This window comes from Schistocerca gregaria, chromosome X (assembly GCF_023897955.1).
Source record: "Schistocerca gregaria isolate iqSchGreg1 chromosome X, iqSchGreg1.2, whole genome shotgun sequence".
Lineage (NCBI taxonomy): Eukaryota > Metazoa > Arthropoda > Insecta > Orthoptera > Acrididae > Schistocerca > Schistocerca gregaria.
Window position 1 is genome coordinate 327,642,874 of NC_064931.1, and position 20,364 is coordinate 327,663,237.

General features: G+C 35.5%; 1 protein-coding gene across 1 annotated transcript in view; it reads left to right on the forward strand.

The window, feature by feature from the left end:
- LOC126298052 (misshapen-like kinase 1) overlaps window positions 1-20,364 on the forward strand; it is a 1,491,768-nt gene that overhangs the window by 1,167,026 nt on the left and 304,378 nt on the right. The window contains exon 6 of the mRNA XM_049989371.1: window positions 4,608-4,760. Within this exon, the coding sequence (XP_049845328.1) occupies window positions 4,608-4,760 (153 nt within the window). The remainder of the gene's footprint in view (window positions 1-4,607; window positions 4,761-20,364) is intronic.

Below are 20,364 nucleotides of genomic sequence, written 5' to 3' on the forward strand. Positions count from 1 at the left end.
AGATAATGTAATAATATCTTGCTTGGTTGAACAGTTGCTTCATTTATTGTATTCTGTGGGCTGGATTGGAGAGTTTTTCTTTCAGGCTTGTCTTTAGCTCGACTGTCCCAATCAAAATGTAGCATGGCATTTTTGTGCAGCCACATTGTTGGCCAAGTAATATGCCAACTGCTTTCAGATCCTCACGTATTGACCAAGGATATTTTTGATAGTTCACATATTTCAACATAGCTTTGAGGTTTTCATATGTGTCCTTATGGTGTCTCAGTGGGCAACAGGTAATGAGCCAAACAAATTTCCACTATGTAAAAATACACATTTCAGGCTACATTTTGATAAGTCTGTGAACAACCTCCACTGACGTGGATCATTAGTGTCATTAAAGAAATTCAATAAACCATTAATATCATAACAAAAACTAGATGATCTTCTTCTTTAAAAAACTTTATCAATTCCTTTTGTCTGGTCTTGTATCAATAGGATCATATCCTGGGTAGTAAAAGATGGTTTTCTTTCAGTCATGAACTAAGCCGTTTGTCGGATTTGGGTCATGAGTTAAGTCATTTGGTTTATTTTGACTCAAAGTTGTGCTGCAGAATCTTATTCCAGCTTGTAATCATCAGCATCATGGCATTCATCTTCTGCACTGCTCTCCTCTTGCAAATCTTCAAGGATGGTAGGTGCAAATGGAATAGGGAGAGATTCAGTATACATTAACATGTCACAAAGCTGAAGAACTATTAGAATATTTCATATCTTTCCTATTTTGGTGTTACTCATACAAAAAGACAATCATATACCTGACTTTATGGCTCACTCCAAACGATGGGAATTGCAAAAGGCATTGATTTCCTCTTCTCATTTTTCCTGTCACAGTCCCTTAACACATGTACAGCACACCTAGTGTGGTCCCCACCTTTGATTTCCTCTTCTCATTTTTCCTGTCACAGTCCCTTAACACATGTACAGCACACCTAGTGTGGTCCCCACCTTTTGTCTTGATCACCAAGTCTTACACCAAAGTATGTGTAGTAGACATTTTTCACAAAATTGTTAATTTCCTGTCTTTGTATAAGAATTATGTAGCTACCACAAACACAACAGAATACATTTGAATTATTCAAACACTTGTGGAAACTTATTTCTAAGAAAGTGCAAAACTACATTTGACAGCACAGATATAACCTCACAACATTAAAGCACTTCAACAATGTACTAAAGTTTCCCACCTAACAGCCAGATATTTCTTGATACAATAATTTACCAACAGCCATATGTATTGTAGAAATTTATTTGATGAACTTCTTATGTGATTCCAGTTTCGGCATTACATTGATGACATCTTCAGGCCCCACACATCATAGTTTTAAAATCGCTATACACGGAAGGAGCCTTATAACTGGATCAGTGAATCAAATCGTTATGCAACAGCTCTTCGTGGCCAGGTGACACAGCCAGATAGGTTGGCTATAATCCATATAACTAAAATAAAATTTCTCTTACTTGCAATAAAATGTCTCTTTGTGGAACTTAGGTTCAAATGGAAAATGAGTTTACTTGATTTCTGAAAAAACTAGACGTAACAGAAAAATTAATAATAGATCTGAAAGCAGCTCAAAAAAGTGTTCCAGGAACAAAAAAAATTGCCAATACTGAAAATAATGTTGCTTTATCCCTTAAATTTTTTATATCAAAAGCTGGAAAGTGGCCACCTGCTCACTATTCCTACCCCTTGGAATGTGTGGAATATATTGGAAAAAAAGAAAGAAAAAACTGCTAACAGTAACATCTGTTAAGACAGAGCACTATCTATGTATGATAACAGCATAGGAAAGAAGAGGTACTGGTCTTATGGCACCAACTGGATGCAATTCAGCGGTTGGAATGTTGGGGCCTCTTGCTCTATGCAAAAATCATTTCAGTGATACTGAATATTCCTTTTATGAGAAACACCCATTTCTTACCTATGAGACTTCTATTTCTGTCTTTCTTTGCCCTCTCCTATGCCTTTCCTGATCCAACTGTCATTAGGCCTTCAGAGGTGGCAGGTTAGTTTGGAAACAAATAGCACATGTCTTTATTGAAGGAATCAGCCTGGTTTTTACTCAGAATTGTAATGGGGAACTCAGAACAGGCTTTTTCACCGTATGGTGTCATTTAGTTTCTTTTTCTTTATCAGCTTGCATCCAGATTCATAATGCTCATAGATTCACTGACCATACATATTCACCATGGATATTCTACAATTACTCATTTGCTTCTGCCAGAAGTTCCATGTGAATGCAGGTGTTATTTACTTTCTCTGTCTGCCATATGACATGACATCATTCTGTAAATCACAATTGGGTGTGCAGCGGAGGATATATTGTGTACCCTTTTCTCCCACAGTATTTCATTGATGGACGGTGTTGGGGAAGAGCAAATGTTGCTACACTTCCACAGAAGGTACTGTAATTATGAGATATTAGCGTAGGAAGAAATAGTATGATTCTCACCTCATCTTGAAACACATGCTCACAGAATTTTAAGAGCAGTCCTTTCTATGCTGTATACCAAATTCCTTGTGACATCTCTCAATGGGTATTTTTGAGCATATCTGTGAGGCTTTCATGCTAACTGAGCAAACTTGTGATGCATCTTCTGTCTCTCTTCTGTTAATGCAGTTAAGAGTCCAAATTTGACAAATAGTACTCAGGAACTGTCAGATGACATTTTTTGCAAATGTGTGAAGTACATTTTGTTAGGATTCTTACAGTATCTGCCTCCCCCGCAACTAAATTTACATGATTATTTCACCTTAATATGCTCCAACTCAGGACCTCAAAATATATTTATGGAACGTATGAAGTCACATTTCAGATGGAGAAATCATAGCAGTAAACCTTCTTCCACCTTCCAACAGTGTCATTGTGTGTATATCCTTGTCCATATGCACCCACTGTCTGTCTGTAGGCCCCTGCATATTTTTGCATTTCCATCTTTTGTCTACTAATCAGGTGAGTGACAGCCCCAGCTTTCTGTTGTAGATTGTATGCATTCTGTGTGTACCTTTCCTGATTCCCTAATCAGACCAGGTACTGCCTGAAAACTTTACTGTGCTAGTGGATTCTTCTACAACTTGCTGCTGTTAGCTGTTGTGGCATATTAATACACTAAAAAATTCACTCAATCCTTCAAGTGCATATGCTTTCAGTAGTATTTGCGACATTCACAGATGCTTGAAAGATGCCTCATATTGTTAAGTTTCACTGTTGTACGTTACACGTGACACAAGACAAATCTGCTTTGAGGAATTAAAATGAATTATTCACTTCAGACGTTATAGCCTAATAGTTACATCTTACAAGGCGGTCATCTAATATTTCAGGACGATGCTCAATGAATATGTATCATCCTACTATATTACTACCTAGCGATGAAATCAGTGAGAAAGAAAAATCTGGGGAAGTAGCTATGTATGGACTATATATTATTTATTTGGTCAGGTAACTTTTTCATAAAATAAAATACAGAAACATTACATTTGTTTGTTCCACATTCCACAACTTCAGAGACACAATTACAGTTCTTCTAATATAACTCTAATATCTGTGTCAATGTAAGCTTTAGGAATTTAAAATATGGAGCAAAGTTCTTATTGTTTAAAGTACCTTTTTTAAAATAATGTCAAGGGGAATGAGAGAGGATAATAATGGTTCCTAAAATGTATCTCAAGATTAGAAACTTCACAGTTTAATCAGTTAAAACTGAGATTAAACAATAATTGGTATTATGAACAAAAAAAATCTCATTGAGAGTATCACAGGTATAGAGTAAGTAAGGTATCAAACAACCATAAGAGCAAATTACTTTACAAGAACTGACTCTCTTTGAGCTGGCGTTGCCCTTCAAATGGAGAGGGGGGAGGCACATGGGGGACAACATTTTTACTGATGTGTAACTAACAAAGAAGACAGAGCTGGCAGGGATAGCAAACATTTTCCTTTGAAGTAACATAACTGTGCTTTGCATGTAGGTGTACTCTAGTAGTTTTTCCCCATAACAAACCCACAGATGTCATCCAATACAAAAAAGAATTTGAATGAACTTCACAGTCAACAATGTTTTCCCATAAAAATGACTCACAATAGTACATTTTTGCCATAAATGACTTCCAAGCAATGAAGAAATTCAAAGAAGAAGCTTGAGACCTGCATCTCTCTGCCTGAAGTTGCTGGAAAACCTCAAAACAGGGGAGTGTTCTTGCAAGGATAATCAGTTGCGACAATGAAGAATACAGAAAAACTCTTTCAGACTTGTTCACAGTGGACATCCAATATTTTCTCAAGTTCAGGGCTAGCAATAATGCTGAAATATGAAGAGTAATCACCATCACGTCTTACAAGGAACTGATCATATCTACATGGCCTAATGCATTTCGATGCCAACATAGATTAAAAGATCAACAAGAGAACTTGAGTAGAGTGAAATTCTCTGTGGAATTTGTGGGGCAGTAAAATATATTTTGCAGGGCTACCATTGTCGAAGTGTGTATTTCCATGTGTGGTACACTGGAAGTACTATGAGTGTGAGTGGAATCGGGAACAAGTGGATGATTGGTGTTGCAGTCGGAGGAGCGCGGAGGTGGCCGGGTGAGGCCCGCTCGCAGGAGCAAGTCGGAGGGCCCCCCGCAATCCGAGTACCGCTTACAATACATGAAGTTCGCTCCAGTGGACCGCTCCGACTCCGACCCCTGCGATCCTGAAGAAGACCAGGACATGGTAGGCGACGGGAAGCCCTGAGAAGGGCACACCCACCCCTGCTCCATATCATCCCTCCTTTACCCTGACCCAGCATGAAAATTTAAAAAAGAAAAGAAACCAACAAAATATGGAGATACACTTTTCGGAATGCTTAGATCTTTTCCTGCAAAACATCCACTGCTGTATTGCATGCTCATGAAACTGCCATTTGCAACAGTATTTTACCCAGTTTGATGTGACATGATACGCTCAGCTAAATACTAATATGTACTGAAATGTAGGGGTTAGCTATAATAAATGCAAGGTTGTGATAATACTGCAACAAAGCTGCCGTGAAGGAGGCAATTCCACTATTACTTAAATGAAATCCTGTATAGGAGCTTCATTCAATATTACATCTTGCTAGTGGTGATGGTTTTTGCCCAATGTAATTAAAGCTGAAGATTCATAATTCATCATTTTATTGCAGTGACAAGCACATTTTTTGTAGACTTATTTCTCAAATGGCTCATTCCTGTCTTTATTGCAGTATATTGTCCACCTTGGTCTTCTAAGAAAGTGCATGATGCAGCTCTGATGAGATCACACACACACACACACACACACACACACACACACACACACACACACACACACACTTTTAGACACTTTGTCACTACCTCCAATACTGTAGTAGAATAACACAGTGGTCAGAAATAGGAAATAATTTTATTAGTTTTATATCAGAAAGGAATTTCATCAGAAGTGCAGCTCAATACAAAACCCATTTTAAATTTCTGAACTGATTTTATTCTCTTACTTTCTTTGGTTTGCTGTTTAACACACATAATACGGTATTGAACAATGGGAACTCCAGGTTGGAATATGAATGATATTAGGCTAAGGATAGTTTGCTACTCACCATGAAGATGACACGTTGAGTTGCTGACAGGCACAATGAACAGAAAATACTGTTACACATTTAGCCTTTGGCCAAAGACTTTTTCACAAGACAAAACAGATACAAGCTAGCACACATCATGCACACATGACCAACATCTCTGGCAGCTTGGACCAGAATGGATTCCGATCTGAGTTGCTGGAGGTGGTGGTTATGTGTGCATGAGGTGTACTCACTTGTGTGAATTGTGTGTTGTTGTGTCTGAAGAAGGCTTTGTCCAAAAGCTAAATGTGTAACATTCTTTTCATTTTGTTGTGCCTGTCTGCAACTCAATGTGTCTAGTTTATCATGAGAAGCAATCTACTTTTTTTCTAATATGATACAGTATTGTATTGTTTGTTAAGATTTTGTGTACCCACACCACTGTCAAACTGACAGCTCAGTACACTGTTTAGTCCATACTTTCCAAGTTAATCTGGCTATAACTATTTGTCATGTTACCATTACAAGTCATGGGAGGAAAATCTCTCAGAGAGTAGATTAACACGAGGTGACAGTTAAATTTCTTGTGACACTGGTCGTGGATAAGTTGAAACACTTTTTATGTGAAACAACCTGTAAAGCTTCTGTTGACTAATTTTCAGAGATCTGATTACTGGGTGGTTGCTGGAACCCACTCATTGGGTCCAAAGACCCATTCTTAAGAAACTTAATGCTGATGTAAAACATATATGGTGTGTGGGCTGTGACTGATGGATATTCATAGTAAAAATAAATAAGTAAACTACTCATTATTTCCTGGCAACTGTATGTCATGTGCATAAGAGCTGAAAATCATAAAATTTGAATCAAATTGGATGCTTAGTGTAACAATTTTCAAAATGACAAAACATATACTTTTTTCAGTATATTGTTATACATATGTTTGTTTATGTAAAAAATGTTTCTTCAATGTAGGCATGCACAATGTTAACCGTGACAATTATTACACTGAACAAAAACACAAGATGAACTGCTGCCCACATTTTACCATTCCATGTGTACAGCTTTTATGGGTGCAACAGTCCAAGCAGCCAGATCCATGTTATTGTTGATCAGTGTCTCTTAAACCACATACTGTAAAGGAACTGTTTTATACACAAAATCTAACTGATACTGTATGGAACTGTAACATAGGCATACTTTTTCCATGGTTAAAAAAGATGCCATTTATTTCCTTTCTATTTCTATTTTCAAACAGCTATAATTTTTGCTTTTTATTTTAATTGTAATCCAATTCGAAATTGCAATGCTTCAGATTCATGCACATAATGTGGAAAGTGATGTACTGTACAGTTGAAAGTATATCAGGTATCCATCTACCTATCAATTTCCATATGATATATTTATGAGCATAGCTGCAATACACCTGTTCCTGCATTATGTGCCTGAAGATGCAGCCTTGTGGCTTTGCAGCTGACAGCAATTAAAGTGGAAATCAACAACACAGCTGTTTTTAAATATAAATGAAAAGAGAATAAATCTTATTTGTTTTCCACTGTGACAAGTTCAACAGCTGATACCCCCTACTGTGGAAGCCACAAAATTAAGTTTATGGGTTTTGTGTGAGGACTTTTTGGTACTCCTGTGTTTGTTTTGTAAATCTTGTTTCACTGTGCCTAATATATGACATTACAGTTGTCAGAATGAAATGAATATTCAATTTATTCATTTTTAATATAAAAATCCATCTGTCCAGTTAAAAAAAAAAAAAAAAAAACATGGCTGGTTCACTGATATCAGTTTACGTTATGACAAGACATTTAATACTAACAGTTCTACACTTTGAACAATTCAGCAAACAGCTCTTAACAATATCTGAAAGTGAGGCTTTAAGGTTCATCCCTGACCTGTATTCATGTGATGTAGGTCACTCTTTCAAAATGAATATCTGACATTATTACAGTAAAGAAGATAATTTTCCATTATGTATTAACTTTTTGCTCGTTACCTGTGACCTTATTTTTGAGCTTTTCATCATTTACTATTCAGTTAGATATCTTGGCACAAGAAACATGCCATAAAAATGAAAGTAACATGCATGAGACAGCTTACACTTGTAGCCTATATTTTAGCACTTATCACTGAAAACCACTGTCTCTTAAAAATTTATTCTTTTTCAATAGTGCAATTAAAGCTGATGTACTCTACTGGCGGAACAATATAAACCCTTTCAAAGCAGAAAATGAAACACATTAAGAGTTCTGTAAAGAAGCAAGTAAATGTTGATATATTACATTTTTTAATTCATGAATTTAGCCACTTTAGTCACATTGTAATATAAAAATCATATATTTATTTTTTGACAACTTGAATTGAGGTTGATTGTTCTTTGGCAATACCTGTCACTACATAAACTTAAATCAGGGCTACTGTGCCCATTTCAAGAAAACCATTCCATTACAAAACATCTGGTTACGTGGTTTGATTCACAGTTAATGTTTTCTTGCCACTTACATACATTGCCAAATTGGCTTCCCTGCAAAAACATAGGTTTACAGTTGTGGATATCTTCTCAGTTGAATAAAAATATTAAAATGTAACTCATCAATGTGTTCAGTTACAGCTTTTCTTAACATTTGAATTAATGTGACCTTTTTAATTCTGATAACAAAAGGGTTAACATCAGAAATCTATACTGGTGATTATCAATAATGCACCAGAAACTACAAATATGGCTAAACCTGTACTTCAAAATGTCTACAGCATTCTGTCAGACCCATATGCCACATCTGGACTGTCATGATGTTGTTTTACTGGATAAATTCTGGATCCACAACTTAGGCATTTTTGACTGTATTCATTTCAGTGGTTTTTTCGTGTTTCATCAGAAGCACATCATGTGCTACACCACCTAAATAGCTTCTGCTACAGCATTATTTAAAGAGACATTAGTAACTATGAACCACAAGTTAGATGATGATTCACTCAGCAGAATGGAAGCTGAGATAAGCTTTTTAAGTCTTGCCACAACTGGAGTAACTTATAAATGCACATAACAAAGTAACTGCTCCTTAGTTTTCATGTTCACTCATCTGCAGTGTAGAAAGTCAGTAGTCATGCAAATGTTTGACAAAAGATTGTAGCTTCCCATGACTAAATCTGAAATTAAATCTAGTGTGAGTGGAAAACATTTAGAATCTTGGATCCATGTAACCATAAAGACTTTAGTACTACCATCCACATCTTTTCTGTGTATTCTAATCATGTCCAGTTGATACTCTTAAAGTTTCAAATTTATTTACATCCTCTTCAAAGAACGTAAAATATGTGTTTTAAAACAATTGTTTCACTCATGATAAAAAGAGCTGAAATTGATGTTTCTATGACTGGAAAACCAATGTATTTTATTCAAAGTGCTATTGGTGCTAATTCATTGAGATTTCAACTCACTGAATAATCCTTAAGTGATGCATTCGGATTTTCCTTACAGTTTGTCCAGATGCAATCTGCAATATAAGATGTGGTTGAAATAAATAAATGAAATTATTATTTCAGTTAGTTTCAACTAGATGACTGTATACTAAATGTGGTGTTTCATTTCCAGTACTGAGGATGGAAGGATTGTTGTGATGAAACCTAGTATTACATAACGTACGGTTGTTGGAAAACACTTAAGATGCTTACAAGGCTTAATAGCCAAATATAATAAAATATCAACAGGATGGTGTACTCCCCACTTTTTAAGATGTAGTTGAAAGGATTGGAATGTAATCCAGCATGCGTACATAATGATTTATGAAGTCGTGTAATCACCTTTCCTCAGCTGTCATAGCGCCATTGATTAATTTTTTATTCAGTTGTTAAGATTTGTAATGATTAGCCCTATCCCAAACTGCATAAAGTCACAGAAGTCTGTTAGTCTTGCTCAGAGAATCAGCATTTCAGTTACTGAAGATGATATTTTTGCCAATATGAGTGATTTGAAGAGCCCACTGTTTTTCCATTGCAAACTTGTAAGTGGGCAAGCACATCTCCTTCAATATTTATGGGGCTTTTCATTGATGATTCTCTACTGGTTTCAATTGTTACCATCATTTTAAGGAGAAAAACATTGTACGAGGTGCATTCAAGTTCTAAGGCCTTCGATTTTTTTTTTTTTTTTCTACTTTGCTAGCTTTCAAGGCTAAATTATTTAGATTGTATAAGGACTTCCATTAGCATATTTAGGTTATTTTGATGGCATTTTCAAGCTTTATAATTATCAATATATTAATGCAAACTCACATATGGTGTATGTGGAGTTCCATCGTTGGAAGCTTTCCCACTTACAAAATTGGTGAAAACCTGAAACCATATTTCATTCATTTGGTGTTATTCACTTTTAATAACAGAAATTCTCATATGATAACTGCTGACATTCATTGTACAGAGGAAGAGATGACTAGATATTATTTCACTTAAAATGGCAGATAATAGTGTCACTGGTTATGAAGTTACAGAGAAATCAGAATTTCAGTAAGATAACGCCTCAACTAAATACTGTCAGACAGCTTGTATGCTGCCACAACATAACTGAAGAACAAAATTACTTTTGTTCCATATAATGTTGATGTCACAGATGTGAAGATAAGACGCAATATGTATGTGCAATGAATGTTTTAAATTAACTGACAAACAGGTACAAGACTGTGTATTGAATTACAGTCTCTATAAGAAGAGGCTGTTCTTTTAGAGATTATAAAGGCAAAGAGAGAAGAAGAAAACATAAAAAATAATGAAGTAAAAGCAAGTTCATAGTAAACCTAGTATAAAGAGACATAAAACTAAAATGAATTAAGGATTTATCACCATCTGATTTACAATTTTCACTACAGCTTACATATTCATCTGGAGAGATACAGCAATTGTATTGATATTTAGGATAATTCTCTTTTATTAGTCCATCTCAGGTGCATATTTTTTAATTAGATTACATGTTTTCGTCACATGCAGATTATCTTCAGATCTAAAACAAAGGAAAACATACATACCATGTAATATTTTACAATAAGCAGGAAAGAAAAAAATTGTACACAACTGTAGAATTTACCTAAGTAGTTGCATCAGCAACCTGTCTTTTCTACTCAGAACCACACATCAGAATACAGTGTTTTGCAACTGTGGTCAATGTTTTAAATAGGCATATGTTGGAGGTAGGGGAGACTGTGGGAGGGAAAGTGGAGTGAGGCTGGTTGGGGGAGGGGAAAGGATGCAGCATGGGGGTGGTGTGAATGTCTTGAGTTTAACAAGAGGGGTCATGCTAAAATCGTAGAAAACATAATTGTGTAAAATTCTCAAATTCTCATTGAAAGAATAATAGTGTAGAACAATGGGTATGTGAAGTTCAAATGGCATAAAATAGTGAAATTATAAATTGTATTGAGGGGGATTGAAAGGAGGCAACAAAGGCAAGGCGGATGGGGGAGGAGATGAGCAATTGATAGTGACAAGGATATTATGGGCTTAACAAGAGAGTGTCTTATACTAAAATGGCAAAAAATAAATTACTTTAAAAACCTTGTGGTAAAATACCGGAATGAATGTGTACAACTGTAAAAGGGGGATAAAATAGTAGTCTATAATTCAAAGTTTGAAACTGAAAGTATAAAGTCATAAGGTCTTACTCTGAGAGCATAAAAATAACAAGTGTATAATTTTTTTTCATTAAAATGTATAAAGTATAGGCTTATAACGATGGATGTATACATAGCAAAAGACATAAAGATCATAAAATTACAGAAGTGGACTTATGTACAGACCCTAGACCTGCATGATATGTCATGAAATATTATAAAATTTTAGAAACATTGAAAGAATGAAACAGTAAAAAGTATAAAACAACTATTTATAAAAGTGGAATTAGGTGCAGCAACCAAAGCTATAGGGAAGATGGTGTGACAGTTATGGTTAATTGCATTTGCTTCTGCTTTTTGGTACTGTACTGCACACACTTCTCCAGTATGTACAGTAGCCAGTCTACATGCCAGTGTGCTGCAAGGACTGCCTGCCGTTGTATTGGGAAAATTTTGCGTTAAGTATGGTTCATCTGTAAAGGAGGCTGCATATGTACGCTGGTTCAAACTATTCTCGAATACTGCTCAGTGTTTGGGATCTGTACCAGGTTGGATTGAAGGAGGACATGAAAAGCAATTCAGCGGCAGGCTGTTAGATTTGTTACCTGTAGGTTCAAACTACACATAACTGTTATGGAGATGCTTCAGGAACTGAAATGGGAATCCTTGTAGGGAAGGCGACATTTTTTTCAAGGAGCACCTTTGAGAGACTTTAGAGATCTGACATTTGAGGCTGACTGCTGAATGATTCTACTGCTGCCAACATACACCACACATAAGGACCACAAAGATGAGGTGTTAGAAATTAGGAGTCATATGGAGGCATATACATAGTGGTTTTCCATTGCTGTATTTGCGAGTGGATGAGGAAAGGAAATGACTAATAGTGGTACAGGGTACCCTCTACCATGCACCATACAGCAACTTGTGGAGTATGTATGTAGATGTAGATGTAGATATGCCTATCTAAAACAGTGACCCCAGTTGCAAAACGCAGTACTCTGATATGTGGTCCTGAGCAGAAAAGGTGGGTTGCTGACGGAACCACTTAGGTAAATTCTACATTTATTCACAATTCTTTCCTTTTCTACTTGTTCTAAGCTATTAGGTGGTACATATTCAGTTTTACTTTGTCTTAGATGTGAATATGATCCAGAGTGATCAAAACTGAGATGGAACAATAAATAAGAATTATCTCAAATAATTTACAAGTTAATGATTTAAAAAAATATTATTCAGTTTTCTGCCTACTCCATTTTGTGATAGTAATCCCACTGTAAAAAACAGGAAATCAATTCAGTGTGAGTTGACCAATCAGATAACTGTTGCCACAAATGCGTTACATTTGATGATATGAATAAAAGCCTTAGGTGGTTACAGGTGAACTTATGTCATGGTTTTAGTTTGGAACACTCACAAAGTGTGACACGGGCATAGGGGATATGACCAAAAGAGACTCAGCATTTGTAAGGGGAATTACAAGTTTATCAGCTTCTGGGGTAAACTTGCAGTTTTCAGAACCCATTGCATGCATTTGGGACATAATTACTGCGGATCTTTCCAGCTTTATTCTGGAAAGTGTCAAGCTGTACCCTGAGTCTGTCTTTCTGCCTTTAGAATTGCACCCTTTATGTAAAGAAGGTCTTGATTTAAGTCAGTTGTGTATTTTGATATTTGAGAAAATGTTTCACCTTTCAGAATATCAACTAGAAAATGATTGCTTTAGGATTTGGGTTTTCTTTCAATATAATATTAAATTTATCACCTATGGAACTAGTATATCACAGACAAATCAGATGAACAATTTTTCTATTATGTCTACCTCTTACAATTGCTCTGACTGGTGTCAAAGTCCAGGGTTTCCAGTGCTGACCCCTTTTTATATCACTAGTTTGCCACAATAACTTCGGATTTTTGTGTGGAAAAGATGCATCAATTTTTATGCTTTAGATACATTTGTAGCTCATTAGAAACAAATCAGGACTCTACCTTCTGTGTTGTCATATATGCCTTCAGATGCTATGATGTCATGGTGACATACACTCTATGAACTTGTGTAAATAGAGGCATCTTTGGGATAATATAGTATTTGTTAATTCTGTTTTCAGTAGAGCTGCTTTCTGTTACTTATGCTATCTAGGAATGATGATCAGCTTTGATTACACAAATGACCTTACTGTGCATTTTTCCCTCTGTTTTGTGGGAAAATAAGTGCACAGTTGCTGAATTCCATTTTGAAAACTTTGATAGCATCAGCGGCCTCTCATTTTGCCATATCATACCAGTGACTTACCATGCCATCAATTTCAGTTAATCACTTTACTGAATGTGCCCTCCCGAGATGAAAACTTGTACTGAACTTATTTGCCTGTAGTCTATTAAAAGGCTGTTGGTCTCTGTGGAACTGTTTCTTAGTGCCACATTTACAATCATGCATGTTGGTGAGTCATAAGGCACTTTCCTTTCCAGGTTCTCTTTACTGGTATCAATGCTTTGAGCATTTTTCACACTGTACACTGCTCTGGTCTCTGTTAACAAATTGCACATCATATCAGTATCTTACTCTTTTCATGATACACATGGATATTCCTATATCTTTTTCCCCTCCTCCGTGTTAGTTTTAGAATTTTATATACTGAACTCAATATGTCTAATATCAGCTTAAATGGGGTGATAAATCTTTGATTGATGCCAAGATATTTGAAGACTTACACACCTGGCAGAATATTTGGTGCCTTATTGGAAGAATGCAGGTACAGTCCAAAATTAAGGGAGGAATGTTCTTAGTAAATGTCATGTCAGTTAAAGGTGCTGGCTAAATGAGAAAGAAAATTTTTATTTTATCTTCCAAAGCCTTACAAGCAGATTACAAGTTCATGCCAACATTACTGGATTCTCTAGTTCATGCCACCATTACTAGAATCTCTTTTGTGAAGTTTTAGACAGATGTTCACTGAAGCTCATTTTCTGGAAGATGCTCTGTGGTGTAAATGAAAGGCAGAGGATTGAAAACATATTGTGCAAATGTTTTGAAGATATTGCAACAACACTAATTATGGTACCTTTTCCTGGAATAACAAGTTTCACAATAAGGAATTTCCACCACTACTTACATTTTTCCTGTTCTTTTGATGAATGTAATTTCATTTTGTGTGATCTCTGCCATAGTTATAATTGAGTTGGTCACTATTATCTCATTAAGATTTTATAACCTTTTCCTGTTCTTTCCTCATGTCATTGTCCTATGCAGGTATCATCCTGACATTTTAAAAAGTTTCAGGAGACCACCTCTTGCGATATTGTGTCTGGTAGAGAAATTAAATCAATCCATATTGTGATCTAAAAGAAATCATAGTAGAATTTTTGAACATACAAAGCAAGATACCTATAAAAAAAACTTGAATGAAGGAGATGATTGCTCAGCTTATAGGCAGTTGGATTAAACAGATTATTAAGCAACATTAGACTGCTTTAGACTTAATTTCTTAAGTTAACAGAATTAACAAAACAGTTTCCTCTTAATGAAAATTATTCATTTGGAGGTCACTGGTTGAAAAAGTTTTCACGCAAAGGAAAAGAACCTTATGAATGGTTCTCCAGTGTCAGTATGTTATAATAATTCATATGTGGGACTTTGTATTGCTTGCTGCTCTTCTCTAGCTTCTAAGCTGTAGAAGTAGGTTAAACTTGTATTGGCTGTGCCTGCTGATTGCATGGATCCCATACTTTCCAGATTTTTCTCTTAGGCTTTTCAAATGTAATTAGCATGGTGCTGCATCTTGCCAATGGTTTATTTTGTTTAACATGAGAAACATATTATGTTTTTCATTTATTCATTTTTTTTTTAATTTCAGTCAACTGCTCAGATTAAGGTTAGTCATTGCTATAAAAGACAAATAATCACATATTTACATTGTGAACACAATCTGCAAAAAAGTTTTACTGCAGTTTCCCCTTCATTAAAGTGTATTCACCATGATGAATTTGTTTCAGTACATCTTGTAGACTGTCATCACACTGTTAAACAGTATGTGCAATCTGAACCTATAACATTTTATAAATTTCATTATTATTTTGAACAAAAAATATTTGATGTACTTTAGAAATATATTTCCTTGTGAAAAATACACTTTTACATGTCTACGTATTGTTATCTGTTTTATGAATGAATGCCTTAATGTCTTCTCTCTTTTCAGGAATATGATTATACATGTTTAATTTAAATGTCTTTGTAAATATCCATAATGTTTCTAACTTTTGTTTGGATACTGTGTTTCAAAATATTTAATGTTGAAATATCTTAAACTCATTCTGTTTTCATATGCCCTTATGCTTTATTTACATTTTATCACCTTCTGCAGAGCCTTCTACTGTTGATTGTGGGAGTGAACCTATGATGGCTTTCTTTTAGCAGGCGATTTGGAGAAAAGAGGGGAAAAAATCATTAATTGCATCATGTCAGATCCAAGCAACGAGCCCTCAAAGTTATCACTGTCTTCTAAATAAAATTTGTGTGGCCTCCATTATCATTTCATTCTTTACAATGACTCAATGTTTGTCTAAATGCAGTAATGGAACTTTATATTTAATTCCATCACAGACAGTACACAAAGGCACAAGATATTAACTATGTTCATAAATTATACAACAAAGTGGACTATAGTATTAGAACACCCCTTAATGATATATTTATTTGCAGAAATATCTAAGTGTAGACAGAGCCTACAACTTCCAAAATAATCTAAAAACAAAAAAATAAAATGGTGTGATTTATGAGTTAAATGGTTTTTGTGCAACATATAAGCATTTTAATTTTGATTAATAGATTTAAAAATTTATGGTCAAAGACATTATCCTGAAAATGTCAGAGGAACTGGATCTAATGGCTATGAAATGTTAACAGAATTTCTAGATATTGATTTAAAATGACAGGCTGGAAAACTATCATGAAAAAAGGAATAGCACTATTGAATAGAGTGGAAGGGTGGTACAGTTGCCCTTTGTATCAAAAATGAAAAGGCAATAATTTATGTAGGAGATCAGTGACACCTGCTCTTTAGAAACAGGCAGTGAAACTCATGGATCAGTGAAAATGATTGTGGCTTCGACTCAGCAACTTAGGTAAGACTCATAATTTTCTATGTGGCATCTGGAGATATATAACTAAGATGAACAGTTTACCCAGATTTTTTCCGGTGAAAAGAATATTCCATAATTATTCAGACATGCATCCAGAACAGCGATACTCCCTGTTTTGATATTTTGGGTGTGAACCATTTTAAAGGCAAATTGGTGACTTAGTTTCATATATCCAAGCATGACAGTGTGTATGCTGATATGCTAAACACTAAAACCTGTATTTGGAGTAAAATGTCTATGTATTACAGATATTGCAAATGGCATGATGATGCCTATGATAAATAAAACATATTTATCAAAGATGATAATGTTGAGAGGACTGAGTCTGAAAATGCACAGTGCTTACAAATTATGTGGTTAGTCATTAAAATTGATGGAAGGTGTTGGAATGTCCAGCAATGAAGATTCAAAATCAAATTCCTTTTCAGAATGCAGGTTTGAAATAAGAAATTTCCATTAATTCTTGAGACAGACACCCTTGTTCAGTTGAGCAAGTTGTCTGCCAGTTGCACTTCCACACATTTCTTCATCACTGAATCCCAGTAAAATGAAACTGGCCAGTACCTTAATATTTCTGTATTCCACGGGATAGCCATTGGGAATATAGTGTTCAGCCACCATAGATCTGTTATGCTGTAGAAGGTGGGTGTGCTCTTGGTGTTCAATGTACCATTCTTGTGCAGTGCATGTAATTTGTCTTATGTAACTTTTAGCACATTGACAAAGAATTTCATAGATTCTCACAGTTTGTAAGAGCAGATCATCCTTTGCAGGCTCCAGGGGAGCTGCCATTTTGGTCTGTGAGCAGAAGATGACAATCGCTTTATGGTTCTTCATGATTCATGCAATTTTTGAAGAATCATGTCTTACTTATTGGTGAAAGGCCATAGCTTTACAAGTCTTTCTTCTTCCTCTTCCTTTGTTGGTTTGACTTGCAGAGGTCTCTTAAGCTGTTGTTGTGTATATCTGTTTTTCCTAAAAAATATGCCTCCAAGTGTACTAGTTCACCCTGCAGACTGTCAACATGAGGCAACACATGAGCCATGTGAACTGAAGTTTTAAGTACACTCACAGTTTGAAAAGTATTGTCGCAACTGTATGCATGCAAGCATAAATCAGTATATGCGGTCTTGTGGTACAGGAAATATCCTAAAAACCCATCCTTCTTACATCAAACTAATACATTCAAAAATGGTCAGACAAGCTTTTTCTCCCTTTTTATGGTAAATGTCATAGTGTTATTAATTACTTTAAGATGCCCCAAGACCCCGACAAGTTTATCCTCACCTCAGAGCCATGCTGTAAATGTATCGTTGATGTATCTCTGAAACACAGTTGATTTAAAACTACAGAATTGAGTGATTTTTCATCAGAATTCACCAAAAATGTTAGGACTAAGGCTGAGAGTATGACAGTATCAATCTGTAAAAATATTGTTTATCAAATAATAAGCTAGTGGAGACAATTGCTTAAGTCATGCTGTTAAGCCTTTGTGAGATTTGCTGCCAATTAGTGAAAAAAATCAGCAATAGTGACTTTAGTGAGTTATAATAAGAACTGTTAAATTTCAGAATTTTTAAGCTACTAATAAAACTCATTGAATTATGGATATGGTGCTCACAAAAGTGGAAGCTGTAAATGACCTATAAGTCTGTAAACAACATACTCAGTTTGAATTAAACTATGTACATGCTGAGATCGTGTAATAACATGTGCATTTACAAGCCTTTTGAGTCTATATGACTCACTTCATACACACTGATGATAGCTATGTTGTAGTTGAAATCTGGATCTGCAGTATAAAGTACAGATTGAATCATGACTGCTTGCTGACTCTTCGGATATTCATAAGTCATGTATTTTGATTGATATGAAGACCTGTTCTACATAACCATTTCCTTATTCAAAGGTCTCAAAGTCCCAATAGCACAAAACAATAGACACCCAACTTTATATCTATGTCAGAAGTTTTTAAATATGCAATTTTTTTATCAGTCATTACTTCCCTCATGTAATTAAGCAGTGTTTTATTTTTCTGTTTCTGAAGGTCATAGTATAAGTTAATCAAGCTCAATTCTTTTTTTGTGTGTGTGTAAGACTACCTAAACAGGACATCTGTACATTTTTTCATGTTTAACTCTCAAGTGGGTGCTCCTATGTATAATGTACACCAACCACAAATGACATTGTCTTGTACTGTTCCACTGTTGTTTCACAATTATGAGCCCATAGCCATTCTTTCATAATTGCTACAGCTAACACAGTGCTAAGTTGAGCTTTCATACAACCAAGTGAGCAGCAATAATATAAAATAAACAGTGAGCTAGGCGAGAAAAAAATTATGATCTGTGCAAGAAAATGATCCAGATTATGAGCTATCAGCACAATCCCACAATGAGGTGGTTGTCTGCTAGATAATTAGTAATTGAGCAAGTTGTTGGCTGTGACCTGATCCACCTGCACTGTTTAATGCTTTGAGTGGATCGTTACTATGGGCTAACTGTTGTACATGGCAACACAGTGATATAATCAATGTTTATTTTGTTACTGTTTAATTAAACAATGATTTATCTGGTATAATATAAATTTATTTTATTGATATTTAATCACACTAAGATTGAACTGTGATTTTGCTCATACATGTTTACCTTCATAACACAAAGACAGCTATTATTTACATGTGTACAAAATACCCCACACTCCCATTCATGTTATGAAACCCGGTACACTCATTCAAGGGTTAATAGTCCTTCAGACATTGACCTGTTTACAGCTTCAGCACATGTTTTAGTGTTCAACTCAGTTTTCTGATGCAAGCTGTAGCTGGTATATTGAAAATAGAGAGAATTGTTTTATGGCCTCCTTGACTAAAAAATAAACTAAGGAACCTTTTTTCACTGTTGTAAGGTACCATTTTTATGAAGAAATTTTCAACTCATGCACTCCCTAAGTATGTGTGTATAGAGCGTTACTTCAATCAAGTACTTTTTATTTGTAAAAAGCTTTTGATCTTCAAACATTTCACGTATTTGACTACAACTGATACTGCAGCTATCCCACAAACGTTTCTACGAAGTGATATGAAACACTTCTTTTTTTGTTGATCTATCTTTTATGTTCCTGAACTGCATCTACTGTACATTATTTATGTATTTGATTGTTGGCTCTTAGAAAAGATCTGTGAGCTGTTTTGTGGATTCACCATTTATCAACAGTGGAATGAGTAATTACGATAACGCAACCAATAATATGGGCACTGACTAGCATGTAAGCATAATACGGGAATTGACCAGTGCTTGAGCATTGCAGCTCAACTTTCAAAGTTGCAGTTATGTTTTCAGAGCATAATTGCAGTTCAGTGTAATTACATAGAGAGGGTGAACATATACAGAAAGCCTCACAGCACAAGTAGGACAAAGCAATGATGATCATTTAAAAGATACGACACACATATAATGTACCTCATTACTAATTCGAGATATCTCAGTCATTTATCACTGCACTCATTGCATAAACCACATTAGCCCCCTCCTCCCCTCTTCCCACCCCCTCCCACCTACCCACCCATTTGGGAGTGCTATGCTCAAACACATACTTAAGAGGCAGAAACCTGGAGTGCCCTGGACCTAAGAGAAAACAAATCTGATATGTCTCCCAGAATAGGTCTCAGGTGCAAAGGATGGAGGGTGAAGAATGGAGGGGGAACTGGCATGGCTGTCTCAGGTGAGTTGGCTGCAGATTCCACAAGTCAAGCTGGCTGCTGCATCTCGGTCAGGGGGTCAACTGACACTGTGACTACCTCCATGTGTGTTTTACTCAGTCCATTGTTTGTATTCAAACTAAGTTTTTCCATTATCATAATACTGATTTTAAAATGTAGCTGGGCCAACAACAGAAACAAGAATAACCTTGTGTATAGATGAGATATGTAACAAGTACTTTAACACACCTTCTTTATTTAACACAGTTCAATCTAACAATACAAGTAGGACAAAGCAGTGATGATCAG